Source organism: Paralichthys olivaceus, chromosome 18 (genome assembly GCF_024713975.1).
Source record: "Paralichthys olivaceus isolate ysfri-2021 chromosome 18, ASM2471397v2, whole genome shotgun sequence".
NCBI lineage: Eukaryota > Metazoa > Chordata > Actinopteri > Pleuronectiformes > Paralichthyidae > Paralichthys > Paralichthys olivaceus.
Window position 1 is genome coordinate 5,419,609 of NC_091110.1, and position 21,709 is coordinate 5,441,317.

A 21,709-nucleotide genomic window follows, 5' to 3' on the forward strand; every position below is an offset into this window, starting at 1 on the left:
ATCCCCCTCCTTGCTCATGCACGTACAGTACGGTGTGCGTCTGTGACAGTTTTATTGCAAACAAGAAGATAAATATTAGCTGCCACTGAACTCTAGGATAAAAAAAAATCTTAGCACCCAATGCAGAGCTTTTTAAAATCCTTGAACTGTGCAATATGTGTGCATGGCCAATCAACACTTACAAATACACTTACTCATTTTCTTGCTGAAGGTTAGATGACACGATCAATATTCTCATTATCTGCACTGTAAACGCAGTATGAAGCCACCACCTGTCACAGGAGCTCAAGTAAAACTGCGAGCCATCGCTCATACACTTTTGTACCGATTAAACAAAAGAGATATAGAGTCTTAATGAGTGACCTTTAGAAGTGCTGGTAGGCAGATTCTTTGGCCTTTGGACTAAACCAAGCAAGACGTTTCCCCATGTGTACAGTCTTTGTGCTTCGATGGCAAAGATAGGTTCAGGTTAGGCAACGGAAACACTTGGTAAAGGTATGAGAAGATCATATGGTTACTAGCGAGGTCTGCCTTAAGCTCCAGTCTCCTTAAATGCACTTTTTCCAAATGGCTTTTACTTGATCGTGTTTTGCTATGAATTATGTTACTTTCTTTTAAATTATATTGTGTTATTGTTTTTGCTGTCTTTGATTTTAGATTTTGTATTTTATCATTTGATTCTAAATGACATTGTATTCATTGTCTTCTTGCATTTGATGTTTTGTTGATAACTGTACTCTTCCTGAAGCACTTTGTAACAGCTGTTTTTAAAGGTGCTATATAAATGAGAAATGAGATAGAAAATGAGGAACAAACAATACAAGGAACCTCGACATTCCATCGACATTCAAGGAAAATAATTAAGACCAACAAATAATGACCAAGCTGCTGTCGAGGAACCAGAAATACAATTGGATAAATACAGATAAGGTAAATGAATGAATGGCACTCAGTAAAGCGCACATATTAGCCAAGGCCAAACAATCCTCTGAAGGATTGTCTAGTTCTTAGAAGGTGCTGAATAACCTAAAGTATTTGTTTATTTGTTAACTGAAAGTAAATGAAAAAGAAAACATGGTTCTGCATCTACACCAAAATTTACCGCGTTCTTTCAAGGCCAACTTTGGTGGAAATCATTTTTTGCCTAATCCAAGAAATAAACCAACAAACAGACGTGTGTGAAAACATAACCTCCTTGGCTTTGGTGATTGAAACATCGCTCTACAGTCCCCCTGGTGGGCAAACAATAATCAACGTACCTTTGACCTTCCCTTGCCTCAAGTCTGACTCCCTGGTCACTGTGATTAAGTATGAGGGATGATGCAGCAGAAGACCAGCGAACTCAGCATAACACTGCATGAATTAAAAAACAATACCTTTCTCATAGAGCAGATTAAGCTCACTCATTTCCTCGGTGGAGACTCTGCCAAGTTGTGAGAAGACTGCGAATGATCTTAAAACACACACACATGCTGGCAAAACACAGGGAGTCAAATCTAATGAGTTCTATGCATGATACACACCAAATGTAATATAAAGAAGACAATAAGGTGGATTACCTGTGCTTGTCATTCATTGGTGTTGAGAGCCGAGGCTGCTGAACTATTTTTTTCTGTGTGCTTTAAAACAGATTTGCGTGGGAATCGACTTGTTTTTGCACAGTTTCATTTAGGCATTTTTCATGAACTCAGACTCAGCAGTAAAGACTGCAACGTCTCCTGCCTCACATCGGTGGAATGTGTCTGTATCTGTCTACATGTCACTTTTTTTACGTCAATATTATTTCCTCACATCTGATTTATATTATATATCTATTAGAAGGCGCAAACCATGCTTCTTCACAAATGACTTCATTGTGACTACTTATTTTAATATGTATTTATTTCACCTGCGTAATAAATAATATTTTTATATAAATAAATATATTTTCCAAAAGAAAACCATCCGTCTAGTCACTTATCCTTGAATGTCTTCATTTACCCATTGTTCTCACTTGATTGTTCTTACTTTTATTATTTTCTTTTGCTGTTTCTTTTAAATGGAGTTTCATCTGCTGTCTTTGATTTTAGATGTTTTAATTGTCTTCATTTTGTTTGCCTTCTTTGTGAAGCACTTTGTAACGGCTGTTATGAAAGGTTCTATATAGATAAGGTTATTATAGGTATTATTAGGGGGGGAATCACCTGACATTGGGCAAGAGGTCTAGCTACATCCTGGACATGTCACTGGTCCATCACAAGGCCGACATACAGAGACAAACAACCATGCATCTCAATACAATTAAACAAAGCAAATAAAACAAAGCACGGCTTTATTAATATGACAGATAATGGTTGTTGTAGTTGTCTCCACAACTGGTGATATGTGACCAGACGATTATTGACCAAGCTATCGACAAAGCCAGCAGAAGACAAAGAATTATTGAACACTTCCTCTAAACACACAATAAAAACGGAACAACCATTGTACCTGAATATTGTTTTTCATCTATGACATTTAAGAGATTATGAGCAAATCCCAGTCTTTTGATTTGACATCAAGACAGGAAGAAGTGTCAGAACAAACAATAAACTTGATGGTAAGATGTCACCCACATTCAGAAAGTTACTGTGATATATTTTTCATAAAATAAACATGACAATAATATCACACCACCAGTTTTAATACAATAATAAAGCATAACTGAAACACAGCTGACAGACAAGAGCTCTGTTTCTTCTTTAGAGAGACAGACCGACCACTAAATGGAAAGGGACCAAGTGGCTCATCCTTCCCTCAGGGCCCCGAATTACCTGGAGAGAGATATAAGTTAATGTTTCGACATCATGTGAAGCAACTCAAATCCTGTGTTTCATTAAGTCCACTAGGTTCAATTGTGTTCACTTCATAAATCCAAAATGCTCCTTAAGAGCTGGTTAATCAAATTACCCCCTCTTGGATTGGAGCGCACTCTCATTGCGGATAAATTTGAGAGCGGCAGTCAACCCATGGTTTTTCTCTTTGTAATAGCCTACCTCATAATGGTTTAATCCATGTGTCCCATCCTAATGGAAGCATTGTGCTGAGGGACAGATTTGTTACTATGTACTCAACATTTCCATTTAGATGTGTATGAAGAACAGATATAACTGCAAAAAATGTAACTCTGTTTATTTGTTTTCTAAAGTTTTACTTTTCTTATTTTGTTAGAATTAGAATTAGATTATGCAAAAACTACTGGAAGGATTTCTGAAAAAGGAAATCGTAGTAAAAGGACGCAGTGCGGGTCAGGAAGTAAGTAAATCAATGATTACATCAAGGGACGGATCCAGGAATAGTTTTTTCTTTAATGTTGCATTTTTAAATTTTTTTGTTTAATTTATGGATCTTGATGAAAATAAAAATCAGTCGTATTGGGGGCTGATTTATGAGTGTGTGCAATTTGGTGCAGATCCAAATAAAAATCTGAATCTACTGAATCTGAATTGACTGTTGGGCCTTGTTGGAAGTATCTTGTCAACTGAGTCCCATTCTCGTTGATAATTAGAATTATATCTAATATTATTGTAATCTTCGGAAAAATGTGAATCATTGAAAGAATAGGGTACGCTTAAACAATGAAAATGGGGCTAATGGTTTTAATCCTGGTGAGAAAATAATAAAGAAGCTGAAGGCAAAATGCATTGTTTGATCTTAATTAATAGTCACAGTGAGGTCATTTCAGTGTGCTGTGGTTAATTGTAATTTTCTGTGACCAACCACCACCACCTGATCGCTCTAACACTGGCTGTGCACGGGGACTTCTGCTCATTATTCCCTCTTTAATGAGGGATTTCCTGCACTTAACATGTTTTCAACCATGACATTTTTGACGGAATATGAAAAGTTTTTTGATTGTTGTGATCATCCTTTTATTGTTTTGGATTGCAATGACTTCTTTTTCAATAATGATTTTTTTTTTTTTTGCTATACAGCAACTGCCCTGTTCTGATTCCAGAAATTTTTTCCCTATGGCTTGATTACGAAAGATGCCATTTAAATAATAATAATCCCACACTAATATGAGCCACAACACAACGTCCCGTGATGGATCACTTGCTAATTCCCACGAGGGGACAGTATAACACGGCATGAATTACTATAGAGCTGCCAAGGGGCATTTGCTTCCTCTTATTTCATTGGCAATCACTCGTCTGTTGCTGTTTTATCACATACTTAAACACACGCGGAATCTTTTCCCACAAATCATGCACTTCTGTCATCTCTGGGAGTAATTACAACAGTCAGAGCAACATATGGAAGGTTAAAGAACACAGTTTACCTGCAATCTTGATGTTCTCAAAGCAATGAAACCCATATATTGGTTCAAACAAAGGGAGAGAATCTTCAGTGGGTTTTTTGTTCATGGTCTGTCAGAATAGCCTTAAGGCTGTCCCAAATATTTAATGCAAGGTTTATGGCTGCTTTTAGAAATATTATCAGGTAGTTAACCTTGCCTGACAGCCTGACCCCTGGCTGCAACTCTGGGAAATGAACCACTGAATTTCTGGTCAATAGGATAATTATGTCAGAGAAGGTCAAACTGAAGTGATTTACATAAAAAACAAATACAGTCAGACACTGAATGGTATATTCTAGCTTTTACTGTGGATACATGGATTTTAGAAGGTTGAATCATGTCAATACATGCAGCTGAACAGTAGCTCATTAAATTGAAATGTACTGTAAAAGTACATGAATGTACTCCACAAGGAATATTTACTTTTGACCTCTTTACCCCCACTCTACATTTAATGTCTCAGTGCACTTACTTCATCCCCTTCATCAGCTGCTTCATAAATTACTGGTTACCTTTAAAAATAAAATAAAAACACATATGAGCAATCAATGAAATACCTCGCCTTGATACCCACCTACATACAGAAAGTATATTTACTCATGTATTGTTCTTTGTAATTTTGAGGTATTTGTACCATTTCTGAGTATTTTAATTTGATGCCAAGTTGTACTTTTCACTGCTTTACAGGTTTTGAAAAGTTGTCATGAGATTCATAAATACAATGCATTGTCATGCAGAAAAGGAATCAACCCAGTGATATAAAGAAAAACCTTGAATCCGCTTCTCCTCAGCCAACTCTTACATTTGAATTTAAAAGTTAATGCACTGGAAACATTATTGAGGAATATATTTTTATAATAATACATTTCTCTCAGAGGGTAATTGTCCTGAATACAGTGGGTACTTATATATACATTTCACAGCTCAGCCCACGCACTTTTTGCACTTTTACTGAAGTTCTGAATTTAAGACTTGTGCTGGTAATGGAGCATTTTTATACGCTGCTAAACGAAATAACTAAATGATTGAATTGCGTGTATGAGGCAGCTTTTGATGGGTTGCAACAGGATAGGAAAAGCAGGCAATTGCCTTGGGCTCCGACCTGAGAGGGCTGATGACACAGGAATTTAGTGAGAACTTTAAATTCTGTGATCAGCTGTGCAACGACACAGATCGGAACCCCACCATTGGGGCCCCCTGTCACTAACCTTCTGCCAAAGCTTCATAAATTTAAAATATTCCTTTTTTGAAGGGGGGTTTGGTTGGTTTGATGTAGGGCCCCCAGGTCCATTTTGCCCAAGGCCCCCAAAGTCATTTAAAACTACCCTGGTCTCAGGAACAATGATATAGGCTATTAATGCAATAAGTAAGAATGTAACCATAGGGATCGTTCAATCAGTAGCTTCTTTTAAAACACAATTTGTTTATAATACTACTCTAGTTTTACTTGTGGATCCACATGCTACTTGTATATTCTGAGTACTTCTTCCACTACTGCTCATAAATGTTTTACAGGCTGATCCCTCCAGTATCAACACTCAGATGAATGAAATAATCTGACAGGACATTTGGAAAGCAGTGGTCCAGTTTAGCTGAGATAATGGCTGCTTAATTGGCAGAAGGACACAAATCAGTGGCCATATGCTCACAGACTGCAGCACAGGCGTTTATTAGTTAAAATGACATTTTCCAGACTTTCCTATATTTTCTACTGGCAGGAGCTCCAAGGCAATGCTGTGGAATGACACCATTACGATGAGCACATCGTCATCTGAAGAAAACATGGCCTGGCTGTGGCTGAATATGTGAATTGAAAAAAAAGGGGAAGCAAGGAGAGAAGAGAGTATGGTCATTTAGACATTTCTGGTCAATTTAGGCATGCACACACACACACACACACACACACACACACACACACACACACACACACACACACACACACACACACACACACACACAGCTTGTGTAACTATCCTTATTGGGATTTTGCATTGATGAAAACAAAACCTTATCATCTTCACCTTAACCTAAATATAAACCTAACCTTAACTTAACCTTAACCTAAACCTAAACAAAAGTAACTGCGGCCTAGATAAGGAACATTTTAACACATTCAGTCTCCCTGAGCCGTAAGGTCTTAACACATAAGCTAAGCCTAAATCAAACCTTTAAACATGTCTTCACCTTCAATTTGAATGAGGATCTGTTTACAGATCACACACACACACACACACACACACACACACACACACACACACACACACACACACACACACACACACACCTTACAATTTGTCAACAGGTCCACAGGGTTTACAAACACCCCCCCTCTCTGTTTCTCTCTCCCTCCCTCTCCCTCTCTCTCTCTCTCTCAGACCCTAAAACAGTTGGCTCGCGTGCTCTTGTCTAGTTATAGCTCCTCGCGGAGCAGCCGAAGCCTCCTCAATTCCTTTTCTCCTCCTCTCACCTCCTCCTCCCGCACCTCCGCACTGCGATACCTCGAGGTGACAGCTCCCCCGTCTCTGGAGCCCAACACCCGGAGCTCAGCGTCGGCTGGCCGGTCCGGGGCACGGACACGGAGGCGTGTGTTTTTTGGCGGAGCCTCCTCAAGCCGACAAGCAGATGCACGACACCCGGTCCCGGTGCCCCCACAGCGGACGGGGAGGCCGACGAGCAGCGCAGTAATGGGACAGTTTTCGGGGGGATGCTACTTGACTTTCGCCGCCACCCTCGTGCTCCTCGCTCCGCTCGTCCCGGCCACGCTGGCCAGAGGTAAGCCCGGAGCACGCACTCCGCAGCGGCTTGTTGTTCCGTGTCACTCGTCGGGAGGGAGGAATACAGGTGGTGTGTGTGTTTGTGGGGGAAAAAAAAAAAAAGTGATATTTGAGCAGTTTACGTTCATGAAAAGAAACATTCAACACATTCAGACTGCACCTGAAGTTTTTATTTCTACTGCGCCACTTGGATGAAATGTTTGAGTTGGTTTTCTTTTATTTCTCTCAAATGAAGCTCATTTCAGTGATGGGGTAATGAAATGAGCATCTTCTTTTAAAAACACATTTAGTCGAGGACGCTGCTCGAGATGTGATTCCTTCCACCAGTGCTCGTTTATTACTTCGAGACCACGATGGAGCAGACTGATCCTCACTATGAGGAATGTGGAATATGAATAATTAGGAAAGCTGAGATCTGGTTTAACCAAGACAAGGTTTAAATATGAAGCACACTTTTCTAATCACTGAGCATCATCACATCAGCTGCAGGCTGCTCTGTTGTTCTGTGTCAAAGCCCACTGATAGTGTGGCTGTATCATAACTGCAATGTCTGATCATTCGAAATCCATTTTTGCAATTGTCCTGTCCCCCCCCACCCTCCACAATTTAAACCTGCTCAATCCCTTTGAGCAGATCCTCCTTCATTAGGCTGCATGGATGGTTTTATTGAGAAATTGTCCAGTTTTTAGGAGACACCGTTAAATTGGACAAGCTGCTCCCCGTCTCTTCTGTTCTCTCCTGTGGCCTGAGCTTTTGTTCCACACAGAGTAAAGAATACTCAGTGATGAATGGAGATAATTGCTGAAGAGCTATGTGCTCGCTTTAATTGGTTGTTCTGACAGTTGTGAATTCCTTCTTTAAAACATTAGATGGTGACAAAAGCCTTCAATTTGCCGGTGAATCCGCAAATTGGGTTGTTCTGTGGAGCATAACCCACCACCAGCATTATCAAAATGTGAGTGGTGCTGTTAAATCTCGGTGTCTTCCCCTCTGGTGATGCACAAATGTTTGATTTGTGCATGTGATGACAGTTTGAGAGCCTGAGAGAATACAGAGATGCTAACACCTCTCTGTTTTAAAATGTTTTGGTCAGTGATTTCCTATTTTTTATTCCTCTGGTGAATCCATCCTGACCTGTTGACATCAATTCAGCTCACATGACAGTACAACAAAGATGCATTTGCAATTCAATTAGTTAAGCAGCCCCAAGGTTTTCGCTCCTTTTTGCATCCCGAGTTTTGAAATTAGCTTCAACTTGAAAATTAGCATTCCATAAATATTAGATAGTGCGTGGATATCTTCAGTGCAGCTTTGCATGTCGGGACCAGGAGGGTTTTTTGTCAGTCTTTTAAAGTTGATCTGAAAAGGGTGGTTTAATTTCACCTTTCTACACAGGCTGTGCATTGTATTTACACGAGCAGAGTTTCCACTGTGGCTGCATTTCCGTGTGAAATGTTGCATGATATTCTGAAGGAAAAAAACAATAGTGTCATGAGTGCGTGAAAGTAAAATGTGCCAGTGCGTATAAGATGAAGTTTTCATAAGCTGCATAAATAAATGTTGTAAAAGATGCGTCAGGTTTTAAAGTGGGGTCTGCATTTGTGATGGCTCTCCGACTTGGCTGTTATAAATATTTAGGTTGCAATAATATGGATGTCAACACTCAAATATCTGACTAAATAATTTAACACCTGCAGATGAGGCTAAATTATGGAGCGTGGCTGTTATAAAGATTCAGTCTTCCGGTCACACACGTATGGCATGTTCTACATATTGTAATTTATTTGTTGATTACAAGATAAGCTATAATTCAGGGATGGACATTTATTCTTTGTCTTGCAAGGAGCACCACTCACCTGCAAGCGTGGATTTAAAGCTTAATGCACTGATGGAGTGGAGAGAGCCTGAACTGACGATAACAAACTCACCCTCAAGGAGAAAAACCTCGAATCAGTCCCTTCAGGTGCTTTCAGGGAGGTGACGGGGCTGTCGAAGTGTTGAGCAGCGGCAGTGAATGTAACAGAGGTGTTTGCAGAGGGACCAGTGAGGCAGCAGTGTCGACAGTGACAGAGTGAGCCAGTGCTTCGCAGCCTGGAGACGTTCACATGTGAGCAGAGTGTGTCGCATGTAAGTGGAGCTGCACGACTCGTGTTGTCTGGCTGAGGAAACCATGAGCTGCTTTCGACTTAAAATTGATGCCCAAGTAGAGCTATTCAGGGTTTTTTTTTTTTACAAAATGCAAAGTGACAACTTATTTTAACCAAAGGCAACCACAAAAACATTTCTGGCATCTCATGTTGAGACGTTCCAATACCATTTCCCCTCCATCACTGGACACCTGGAAACCAGCGCATTTAAAAAACATAACTTGTGTAACAATATCAGTTGATAGTTGCAATAATTATTGTCTGGCTCAGTCCTTTGAAAACAAATGCATACAGAGAATGAATAACATAGAGCTATCCATCTAGTTTGACAGTCATAACTAAAAAAGACCACAAATAAATGAATCCAGGAAAACACAATTACCTCATTTTATAAGAATAAGTTTGAACTCAGTAAGGTGTACATCACAGATGGAATTCTTGGCTTTGCCAGCATGAAATATTAATCAATTACTCTGGCTAACACTACACTACCGGAAATTCATTTCTAAAAACAGTGGTTGCCAGTAACCGTACAGCACAACTGCTGTTTTGGAGCGGAAAGTTATTTCCCCCGTAAACAAAATTGCAGTTTTATTTGGGTGAGAGTGAAGAGGTGGTATTTGAAGGGAATGTTCAGATTTGAACTCATGCCCGAGTTGGTATTTTCAATTGGAGGCATTTCTGATGCTGCGTATCATAAACTCCAGTTGCATGTGGATTTTAGTTCAATGGGAAATAAAGAGCCTGCAAAAATTGTCACAAAAACATGGAAGCATGGTAGAGTTGCAGTGTTTCAGATATTAAAGCTTCAACAAATATTCTGTAGATTTTCTTGACTTAACTACATTAATCGTTTAGTCTGGAAAATGTCCAAAAATTGCAGCAAATATTGACAATTTAGATGATGAACCAAGGGAAGATATGGATTTTTCTCAGGAATAATGAATCGATCATCACAATATTTGCTGATGATTTCTCTGTTGATCAATCGACGGATCGATTCAGCTCTAATTATGAGGCACACCCTCCTCCTGCTGCTAATGCATGCTTAGGCACCAAATGTTCATTAATCCATGGTTGAAAATAGTCCCTTAAAAATGCAGTTTCTGCAATTGCTTGAGTAATGTTTCCTAAAAACTACACTGCCCAGCTTTTTAGGTAAACTACTCTGCCCTTTAAAAAAATAAAGCTATATACTGTATTTGTGGCCTATTTTAAAAAAAGATTTACATCCTCAGTGACCTAATAAATCGACTCGGCCCTGAGTGCTACACCCAGGGTAGGGAAGTTGGTAATTATTGAGACATGGATTAACATGTTGGTTTGTAAACAATAATAAAAAAATAATAAAACCATTCTTATCCTTTTTAAGACTGGATGTTTTAACAACTAATGGGATAGACTGCTTGATTTAAAACATGAGTTAGATCCTAATGGGCTATAAGAGGGTGAAATCAATAAATGTAACCCCTTCCGTGACACTGACATGTCAACAGTGTTAAGACATGTAAGTGGTTAGCCTGAAGCAAACGGCCACGCTCTGTCGAAATGCAAGGATGCAGCCGCCTGTCGCACTGACGCCTGATTGACACTAGATCATCACACAGAAGTTTACGAAAGATAACTGACACTTGAGCCTTCCTGCAACCTGAGTGTCATGCAAGACAGAGAAACGCTGCAAAATGCTAACACAAAACATAATTCTATTTCATTTTGTGTGCACAACTTTCCTTTTATTGTCGTAAAATTCGACATGCTCACGGCGGCTGAGGCTTGGAGCTGCAGCTCATTGTACCTCCTGCTGCTGGCTTGAGCTCGGTGTAAGTGAAAAAAACTCAAGAGAGAAACGGAGAGAGAAGGGGGGGGGGGGGATAAAGGGCAATGGAGTCATCTCTGCCATGTTTTATTTATCCCCAAAAAAATGACTGCCAGACTCTTTCTCAAGCTCCAGCTTTGATTTAACTGACATTCCACATGAGCAGAATTCGCGGGGACGTTCGGGCTGGTTTCCACAGTTGTTTCTCTTCCATAGGAGATTGCACGGTGGTCATTGCCCAGCTTCTATCTTGCATTATTCAAAGGGAGTCCATTTCTGTATCCAACTCACCAACCCCCTCCTCTTCTTCTCCACATTCTAAGGGGAACTAAGCTCACCAGCAGCCAAACCAGGGGTATGGGAAACACTGTCTACACTGAGAGCAGTAAGCTTTGCGATCACAAAAGGGGAAAATGATGGGGAATGATGTTCAAGGAAAAAAAATTGCATGGAAGTAAATATGCAAACACTCATTACAAAGATAGGGATGATGAGTGTCTGGGTTGGACAGAGCTTCTGAGTAATCAAATAGCTATTGTTTTTTGTCTCTGGGATATCGAGGCATTGGAATTTGGTCAATAAATAAGCTTTTGTACATGATATTCTCAAGAGAGGCAGAATTGATTGGAAGAGAATCCTTTTGTTTGCTCCCATTAAAAAAAAAAACAAAAAAAAACAAGGCTTTCATTATAAATCTGTTGATGTAACTTAATATTTCTGCTCAATTTCCATTGTGGTTATACTGAATATAGATTCATGGAGGTACTCTCTACTTTGCTGTCAAGTTTAGTCTTTGTTGTATTGTTGAATTCCTTCCTTCCTACATTATTGGATGTGTTTATTTCTCTCAATATATTGTTTGTAATTAGAATTTATTAGGGGTGTCTCAGTGAGGTATTTCAAGTGATCCTTCATATGTCTTTACAGATAAAAACACTTGCAGAACGCAGATGGCACAAAAACCTAACCACAGCCAACTTAGTCTGAAATCAACAACCGTCTCCGACAGTTGGCAGCATGGTAGTACAGTGGTTAGCACTTGCCCCACCGCAAGAATGTTCTTAGTTTAAATCCCAGCTTGGCCGAGGCCCTTTTCTGTTTGAGTGTTCTCCCCGTGTCTTCATGGGTTTACTCCGGATATCTCCCAAAGTCCAAAGACATGCAGATTTGGGATGATGTCACTTGAAGACTGTGAATCATTATTTGATTTATATGCTGGTCCTGCATTATGCTGCCGACCTGTCTAGGACGTACCCCCCCTTTCACCCAGCTGTGATCGGCTTTATCCGCCCCCATGACCATAACAGGATAAGCAGTATAGAAAATGGAAGGATATTGACAGCTGATATTACCTCCTGCCAGCAATATTTTTGTAATTTTAGTAATTTCATGTGAAATCTAATTCAAAATGAGAAGCTGCGAACTGAGTGCTTTTTCACCGCTCTTTCATAATAAGAGTGGTTAGAGCTGCTGGAGCTCAGCAAATCCTTGTGTTTTGCCAATCGGGACAGCCAAACTCTGAGTCTCTTGAACCAGTGTGCCAAAATAATTTATTGCACTTATTACACACACACAGTATGGAGCAAAAATGCTTACACTGCTGTAAAGGAGCCCAACAGTGCAACACAAGCAGGCAAGTGCACAAAATACCGTAGAGCAAACTTAAGACGGATTATCATTCGGTCAGGTTCCTGTTGGCTAATACAGATGCCCAGATTGCCCCCAATATTGGTTATATTGGGTTGGGCATTTATGCTGAGTTATATACTACATAGTGATTATACTTGTATCATTCTGTATAGGTTATATATTTATGTTTGCACAGAGTGTGCTATTTGCAGGCACTGTAATAGTGCATCCTCTCTTTTGTGAGGTGAAATGCTGGGAGAATGACTGCGTGTCAAATGTAGCCTCCTGCAGACATGCCGCTCCGCCTTCGTCTCCACAGCCTTGAAGCTTTTTGTTCGATAAGAGCTAGCATTGCTGCCATGTGTTTTCTCACAACACTGAAAGCGAAGCCTTGGAGATAACTGCCCATCTACAACACACCATTCGATGCCTCACTGGCTAACTCAAGGGCATTGCCAAAAAGGCAAGATGCACACTCCATTCACGTCAGTGCCAAGCACTCTCTCCCTCTCTCAGGCTATTGTATCTCCCGGTCCTATTACTTTACGTGCAGCACTGTTGTTTCCTCTAAAGCACTCTCATTTCATAAATATCCCGGACCTTCGTCCTTTCTTAATGGTCACTCCTCCCCCGCAATTCCTTTTTCGGTGTAATCTAGTTTCAGTGGATTGTTGCTGTGACAAATGTTTTGGTTGTGTTGTCATTTCTCACCAGCACCTGACTGAAGGAGAAAGGAAAGCTGAGCTTGGAGAGGCAGAGTTTGGAGAGGGGAGCGTTGGGAAGAAAGAAAAAAAAAAAAAAAGAAGCGGAGAGAGAAAGACTGATAGCAGGGTTACAGTGCAGAATACCTAAGTATCTCGTATTATCAGTAACTGCCACAGCAGTTTGTCAGTAACAGCGAGCACCTGTCGCTGCTCCCCATGATGAATTAATTTCAAGAGTAATCAAAAACAAATAAATATTTAATGACATTGGATTTTCACCCAACAGTCGTTTAGACATCAACACTAAACACCTCCCTTCCTATTTTATTGGGTTATTGTCTCTTTAAGGATCAGTCAGTTTTGAGTAGACACCCATCTTTCACACACACACACACACACACACACACACACACACACACACACACACACCAGGGTACATGGCAATGCTGATGTGAAATGTATTGGAAACACATCACAAATGTAAGAAATCCATTGAGGTGAACATGGGATTAATTTCCTTGTTTGTGTGCTTCAGAACCAATACACATGTACTTCACAGTACATATGATGTCATGGCTGTGCATACACGAGTCATCAACCATGTTGACATTGTCCTCGTCTAATGCTGTGAGGCCATATTGTGTGACGGTAAATGCAGTTCCGTTCCGTGCTGATTCTGGTTCTTGCTTCGTCTTTGTCCTGTTTCTTTCTCAAGAAAAGAGTGTTGTTGAAAGGTTGGTTAATGGTTTGGGAGCTGGTTTGGTGGCTTATCCCCATTTCTTATATCTAAAAGCTATTTTCTATATCCAAGCGAGGCCAGCTCTCCCCCTCCATCCACAAAAAAAAATTCAGATGACACCCCGAGCTATAGAAAAGGACTATGCCTGGCTATATTTCATGCAGCCCTGTCTATCCTCAACAGCTATTTGGTGCTTTTGTGGGTGTCAGAGATGCTGGATGGGATTTAAGAGTCCCTGTTGGCATATGAAACCTACATAATACCTCTCTGTAGTGATGTGTAACCGTATGTTGTAAAACCAACAAAGCTCTGTCATTCATAAAATAAAACAGAGAGTGGAATTCCATTGCCCTTTGAAGACGCCTTCTGTGCTTTTCATAAGAAATCCTCAGTCCTGCAGACAAAAGGGGGAAGATTCTGAGGCACGGTCTTTGAGAAGTGCTGTGCTGAATCGCATCAAAGTTGAACTCGGAGAGAAAAGGAAATGATGATTTACATTCAGACTTTGTACCACAGTGAACTCTGGGACTATATTAAAGACTGATCCATTTTCATTAATCTGCATTTCATGAATCCTACAATAACGAGTGTTCAAAGAAATTGTCACCTTTGCAGAAATTGCAAATTAAAGGTCCGGTGCGTAAGATTTAGGTGAAAGGGAACTATTGGCTATTTAATGCAGAATAATCCTCATGATGTTTTTACTAGTTCATTTCATCTAAATTGTATGAATTGTAATTTTCTTTACCCCACAAAAGGCCCTTTATATTCAAATACTTCATATTTAAATACTTTATATTTATATCGAGGGGACCCTCTCTACGGAGGCCGCCATGTTTTTTACATTAGCTCAGACTGGACAAACTAAACACCTTCTGAGTTTTTATGACAACTGAAGCTACCACAGTTTCTTTTTCATGTTTGAAAATTCTACACACTGTACCTTTAACCTAAGATACATTTAGAAAAAACTTAAATACAATCTAAATACTGAGTGCTTACCTCCCGAAATGTTCCACCAAAAGCATCCTTCAAGAGAAGAAATATTTTTTTCCTTAAAATCTCAGGTTAATAAACCTGGAAAAAGCCTTTTTTAATTTGATATTAAAATGCATTGTAATAATATACCTCCTGTTTTAACGCATCATAAGTTCTTATTATGTAAAGTGTCTTGTGATAAGATGTTATGATCTGGCAGTATACAAATCCTGTTATATCCAGGGTTTCATTTTTAAAGACTATTGATAAGCTCTGATGTAATTTGTTCAGTTTTTGGTACCAGAGAAATAAGAAAAAATTGATTTCCTATTTGTAATTGCTACATAAACATCATCTTGCATATTTTCTTTCACCAGTCACATTTCCGATGAAGACATTTGTCTATGATGCTGTATTACCAATCCAGACAAGAGTGTTCTGTGCTCTGAGCCGGGGGGGGGGGGGCAGACCTCTGTGACACAATAATTGCAAAAATACACACACGCACTCATACACACACAAAAGCCCCGGTGACGGTGGCAGAGAGAGAATGTTGAAAAGTGTGGTCACACTTCACTGGAGTCAATGCTGACAACACAACTTGTCATTTGAATGTAAAGGCGGACTCCTTGAATGTTACGGGTGCGTTCATAAATTCAATCTGAAATGGTCAGAACATCATCTGAAGAAATACAAATGCAAACCTTTTGGCAAATTGCTGTTTTGAATCCAAAATAGGTCATTTGTGATATTCCGATTGAGTTTTTGAAAGTGTGTGTGTGTGTGTGTGTGAGACCAGCTGTTGCAATGTTATGAAGTCCCTGTTACATGATGCACATACAGAGCTTTTAATTTGAATAGATGCAGCTGAAGGCAAGAGTGAGAGAAACACACTGTAAGGAGTGAATTACAAAAACAGCTATCAAGAAAAACTTTTCTTTCTTAGTTTGATGTCAGCAAACAACAGTAAGAAGCAAATAGAGCTGGACAATAAATCTCTTTGTCGATCTGCGACTTGTTTGCCAGGGCTGTGTTCTGTGACTTGACAAAAGCAAAGGTGAAATACAACTATTCATCAAGTTTGATAAACGCTCACAGGCAACTGTGGTTAGAAACTGCAGCTTGGAGAAGATAACTGTGTCGAACATGACTTCACATTTGTGTAAAAATGAAATACATATATCCACAATATATTTGCATGATGACACTACTCATAGGTGCACGCGATATTAAAACAAGACAATGATTATCTTAGCCAGGATTTAGGCACAACTCAGACTAATGCAAGATAGAAAACATAAATTGAGAATTTACGAATTGAATTTCAATGTGGATAAGCTGGACACACTCGGCAATATGGATGCACATCTCTCTGTAAATAATTCTCCAAGTATTGAGCCAGTCCACAGTAGATATTGTGTTTTATATTTATCAGGTAAGAGGTCATTAAGGACTCAAATGTGAATGAGAGATTTCACTCAGTGATCATTTCACAACTGAAATCACAGCACAGTCGTCGCCTCTCACTTCTGTGCGTGGTGAGTTTGTTAGACGACATTACTTCTGTTGTAAGGATTTTAGCAATGCAAAGCCTAAACAGCTTGTAAATGGCTCGGAAGTGACTGCTTTTTAACACATGGTCTTAATAAGGGACATTATCGTCGTTACTTCAAACTCGTTCCGTTGTCTGACACCAGACAGAGAAAAACCTGTAAATGAGAGCAGCTTTATTATGATGTGTGTGTGTGTGTGAGCACAGAGGGGAGAGCAGCAAACCGACAAGAGCTGGCATCAACGTTTCAAGCAGGTCATAGCTCCTTCTACAGTGGCTGAAGTGCAAATCGCAATGGCAACTAAGAAAACACAACAGCAACTAAAAAAACACTTGCCATTTTGTCTCTCTTGCCATTCTTCCTCCTTCACCTCTTCAACCCTAACAGCAGACACAGGTTAGCTGTCCTTCCTGTTCTCGGCTACCTCTGGTTCAGCTCGCTCGGTGTTAAAATGTCACTTCACACTTCAGTCAGACCTGCCGGGTTTTCTGCTCTTTCCGACGCTCCAGCTCACTGCAGCCCTCCCTCAACCCTGAACACTCAGACCATCGGCTCCGTAACGCCGGTGTCTCTGTTTTTCTAGATGTCAGGCTTTCACCTTCTTGAAGTATGTTCAGCTTTTATTGTTTTCATAGAAAGGGATCTGTCTGAGCTGTTAACTGTTGAAGAGAAGGCATATTTTATTTCTTTTAGCATCTATTCTACATCACATATCATCCTTGCTTGGATTCTTCTTGGCGTATCAATAGCCATGTGACCTTCCAGTGATCTTTGCCTGCTGGTTGCCCACATTTGTTTAATATACTGTCATTTGAATGATGAATGCAAAATTATGTTTGTTTAACTGATTTACATTTAAATGGGAATAAAGTATGCAGTGTATAACAAAAAAAAAAAACATGGCCATTAAAAACATATTTAGATTCTTCCAGGCTTGTATTAAAGTCTTTTCCTCCAGTGTATTGACAATGCTTAATGACTTGGAACAGTTGAATTTAAATGTTTATCCATAGGTACAGTTGTTTGTTTTCTGCTGCATTCTGAGCCATGGTGCAAGGTTATGCATGTGCAACTTTGATGAGGTTCCCCTTGAGCCAAGGACTCCTCTTTGTCATTAAGATAGATAACATCTATTCTGTGCATCGACGTGGCTACATTCATTTAAAGGCTTCTTTTGTTTCACCTCACAGGCAGCAGAATCAATAAAAAGCTTTCCCCATTTCTACTTCATTTCATCTTGACTGCTTTACACCAACTCAGCCACAGAGCTGAAGACAATACACTGAAATAGAAGGCCAGTGCTCCTACAGTACATGTATTATCAAGTAAAAGTAATTCATGCTGGTTTAAACTTTTAATTTTTATCAACCATTTCTGGTAACATGTATATCTGTCTGAACAGCTTTTAAGCCTCCAAGCTCTAGAAGTCCACTGTTAAAAACTGGCTGACATGCTCCTAGCATGGGACTGGTATTGTATTCTAAGGCAATATTTTTTAAAGCAGCCTCTTCGTTTAACAAGCTGAGAGGGATAAATGCAACTGGTCCAGGATGTGGAGAGACTGATGTGGTCTTTCAAAAGAATCTCATTTGAATGACAACAGTATGTGCAGAGATATCCATCAGCGTTGGCTGCCGACCAAACAGCCGACTACTCAATTCAGTCCAGCCTTCTACTTTATCACAGCAGTTATTAATTCTAGCAAAATTGTTTTGATTAACTCATTAAGACAGGTCAGGCAAAATGCTTTGCGGGGAATGTATTTTGTTTGTAAGTGCTCTTAGTCTGCAAAAAAGGTTTTCAAGTAGTGTTTCAGACCGAAGCTGATGATCTAAGTGAGGGGAGTGATGTTGAGGGAGATTACAGCAGTGGGTCATTGATGAAAACAACCATGAAAGTAATGATGACGATTGAGACCCAGCACCCTGCCTTATTTTTACCAGGTTTGGGGAATAGGATATGATTTACAATTAAAATAAAATCTCTATCTGCTTCAGAGGCTGAGAAATAAAAAATAATTGTTGGCATTTCTTTGAGCTTCTTAGAAATCCCTCAGGATTTAGGTGAGTGTTTTCCAACAACACTAAGAGTTTGCGTTTGTTCTCCGCCTTAGGTCTTGAGGGTTAACAATTTGCAAATTGTTTTGCATGTACTTTTTACTAGAGCTCGCTTCAAAACAATGTGAGCATGATGATTGGGAAATGTGCACGTTTCACACAGAATTGGATTCAATCTGTGCAATAGCGACTACTCCCTGCTGAGAAAGACTCACTGTTGTGGAAATGAGCACAGCTAAAGCACGGACTGCTGCTGTTATGCTGAGTTCTGCTCGCCGACTGTGGATGTTAAAAGCTGTACGGACTCTTTGACTGTCCACTGGCTTACAAATGTGGCTGGATTTCTCCTGGTGCTCCCAATGGCCAGTCAGTCTTTGACAGGTGGGACAGTTGGCGGGGAAACACTATTGCTTATCCTTCTGTATTAATCCCACTTCCTCGTGCTCTCCTTGAATATGAGTGTGCGCCTTCTGCTTGAGAGGTTGTGTCGAGTAGAGTGCAGAGAATCATCTGCAGCGTTTCCCAAATATTAGCTAAATAAATGATGACTTAACACATTTGAGAATTGCATAGATTGCACAGACAGGGGACTTCCTTATTAGACGAGATACTTCGCAAAACACTAGTGGCAGCAACTCCACGATTGCACAGTAAGCGTTAAAAAGTCAGCTGAAAGCTCTGCACATTCTATATATGCCACACAAACGCTTATTAGCTTAATGAATGAATGAACAAATTGTATCTTTGTTCACACTGCACTTTTTCAGCAGAGCTATCTCTAAAATGAAATTGCAAATACGCAGTGAAACAGACGTTGGTCCATATCAGATGAGGAAACATTAGCTATACTGTAGTTGTACAGTAAAAACGTCCTACAACACTATAATAAATGATAACAAATGCCCAAATAATTAAACATAATAAATGCCTCATACCATGTTGTAAATATAAAATATGATGATATTTATTTTCCTAGTGTAAAATATAAAACTATATATGGTCGATATTATGTCTCTCCACATTATACACTATATCCATGCATATACATTTTTGGTTATTCTAACAATGAGGAATTTTAATGAGTGAATGTTCGCTCAAATCAGAACTGCTTACCAGCCTGAGAGACTTCTTTCAATTCTCAATTAGATAAAACAATGTTTTAATATCTATCATCATGGCATAAATTGTTACAATCAAGGTGTCAATGAATAGAAAATGATAAATGTGGTCCAAAAAATTCTTTATCACAAAAGCTCTGATCAGTCAGGGATAGATTTTAGATATTTACAGACTGTGTAGGCTAAAGAAGCCATATATCTCTTACAATAATTCACTCCATGTTTAAGATCGGTAGGGATTGAAATATCAGTATGTATGATGGAATAGAGGCATTAAAATGTGTCAGAAGCAACTAAAATCTGAGTTTTACAGCCAAAGGTTTTTTTTCTCTGGGCTAGCTGGGCCCTTTTTTCCCCAGGCAGTAGTTGAGTTTGGTTTAATAAAGGGTAAAACAGAGCAAACATTTTTTTACCTGTCACATCCGCATGTTTTACTTGTAACGTAGGTGCTTGAATAAAGTGCCTGTAAAGTCAGTGAACCTTTAATGCTGAGTGATGTGATGTTTGCCATAAATGGCTTTTGTAACGGCACCACTTCCTTGTCAAAAGTCACTGTATGAAAAGGTGTGAAACACTGCGTATTAAGACGCTTAGAGATCTACAGTTCCTGCCGGATGAGTGCTGCGTGAATTTGTCAGCCTGTCGCCGTCTCAAACCGGAGCATACACATGTACTGACAAAAACCCATATTCAAAGCACTGAATTGTAGAAGCGTCTGAAATTGAAATGTCAGGTTGAAATGAACATGCCTTGAATTAGAATAGAAAATACAAGCTATTGTGCGGCAGCATCTCGCGTTGACATTTTTGTGTGCATTGTGTTTACAGACTGTGTCTAATACCTAGATGTTAGATTTGTCGAGCGGGGGGGGGGGGGAAACAAATTTTCCACAGAGAACGGTCAAGCTTTTCTTCAGTGGAGTATCATAATGAGACTGCAGCAGCGCTCTCACTCTCCCACCTCTAATCAGTTATCTGAAGATCTGCTAAAGTCTAGGTATCCGTTTTCTTTTCCCTGTGTATGTGTGTGTTGTAGAGCTGTAATCCAAAACAAGGCCTGATAAAATGAGAGGATAAAACCCAATTACCCAGTAGGCACTCCTGAGTCATCTCCCATTTGTTCCAGCCATTTTCTCCTCTGTCTACTCCTCTTCATCTCGACTTGTACGGTTTGCTCAAAGACCACCCCAGCTGATTAGAATCTGTAGGTAAAAAGAAATGAGATAAAAAAAAAAAGAAAATGTGAAGAAGAAACTGAAGTGATAGAGTGACCTAATCAATGCCAAGTGGTTTGCACTCAGGGATTCTCTCCAGTATAATGTTCCAATGCGGCTGTGAGGTTCGTGTGCACCGGAGCTTCTGAGGGGACCAATTACAGAGCGGCAGGGCAGGAGCCTGCACCTCTGGCTCTGCTAATAGCTGCAGGCTTGAGAAGTCCTGATCCATAGTCAGTCGATAATTCAGGCCTCCCTGGTCTCAACCAATGAATGTCAACAATCAAACTCAAAATGGCAATGAAAATTAAAGGTCTAAACAGAATATTTTCAACATTTTGTATTTCCTGCCACAAAAGAGAAGCTGTTTTGCACAGCACATCACACAATAGATGTCATTGTTAATGGTGGAAAAACTCATCCCAAGGCAGCTCAGCGCAAGACAGGCCACAGCAGGCTCTTGACCTTCAGAAAGCATTAGAGCGTTTGCAGTCTTCTTGAGCTTTAAGTACAGTGTCAGTGCGAATGTGTGTGTGTGCACGTGTGTTTATTTTCGTCCTTGTCGTCCGCTGAATACAGTATTTGTTTTAGCTCTCATGCTGAGGGAATATTCCGCTGGCATCTGGCACCCTCTGCGCTGACCTACAAGGTGTATGATAACCT

The 21,709-nt window shown here is 39.9% G+C and overlaps 1 protein-coding gene and 1 long non-coding RNA gene across 2 annotated transcripts in view; one reads left to right on the top strand and one right to left on the bottom strand.

Moving 5' to 3' along the window:
* Nucleotides 1–5,971: 5,971 nt before the first annotated feature.
* On the bottom strand, nt 5,972–6,926 carry LOC109626351 (uncharacterized). The gene is made up of 2 exons (XR_002202530.2): nt 6,786–6,926; nt 5,972–6,115 (listed from the first exon to the last, which is right to left on the bottom strand). It is a non-coding gene; the product is annotated as an uncharacterized lncRNA (long non-coding RNA).
* The window catches only part of LOC109626350 (netrin receptor UNC5D-like), a 179,214-nt gene continuing 164,205 nt past the window's right edge, over nt 6,701–21,709 (top strand). The window contains exon 1 of the mRNA XM_020082229.2: nt 6,701–7,090. Coding sequence (XP_019937788.1) covers nt 7,003–7,090 — 88 coding nt within the window. The 5' untranslated portion in view covers nt 6,701–7,002. The remainder of the gene's footprint in view (nt 7,091–21,709) is intronic.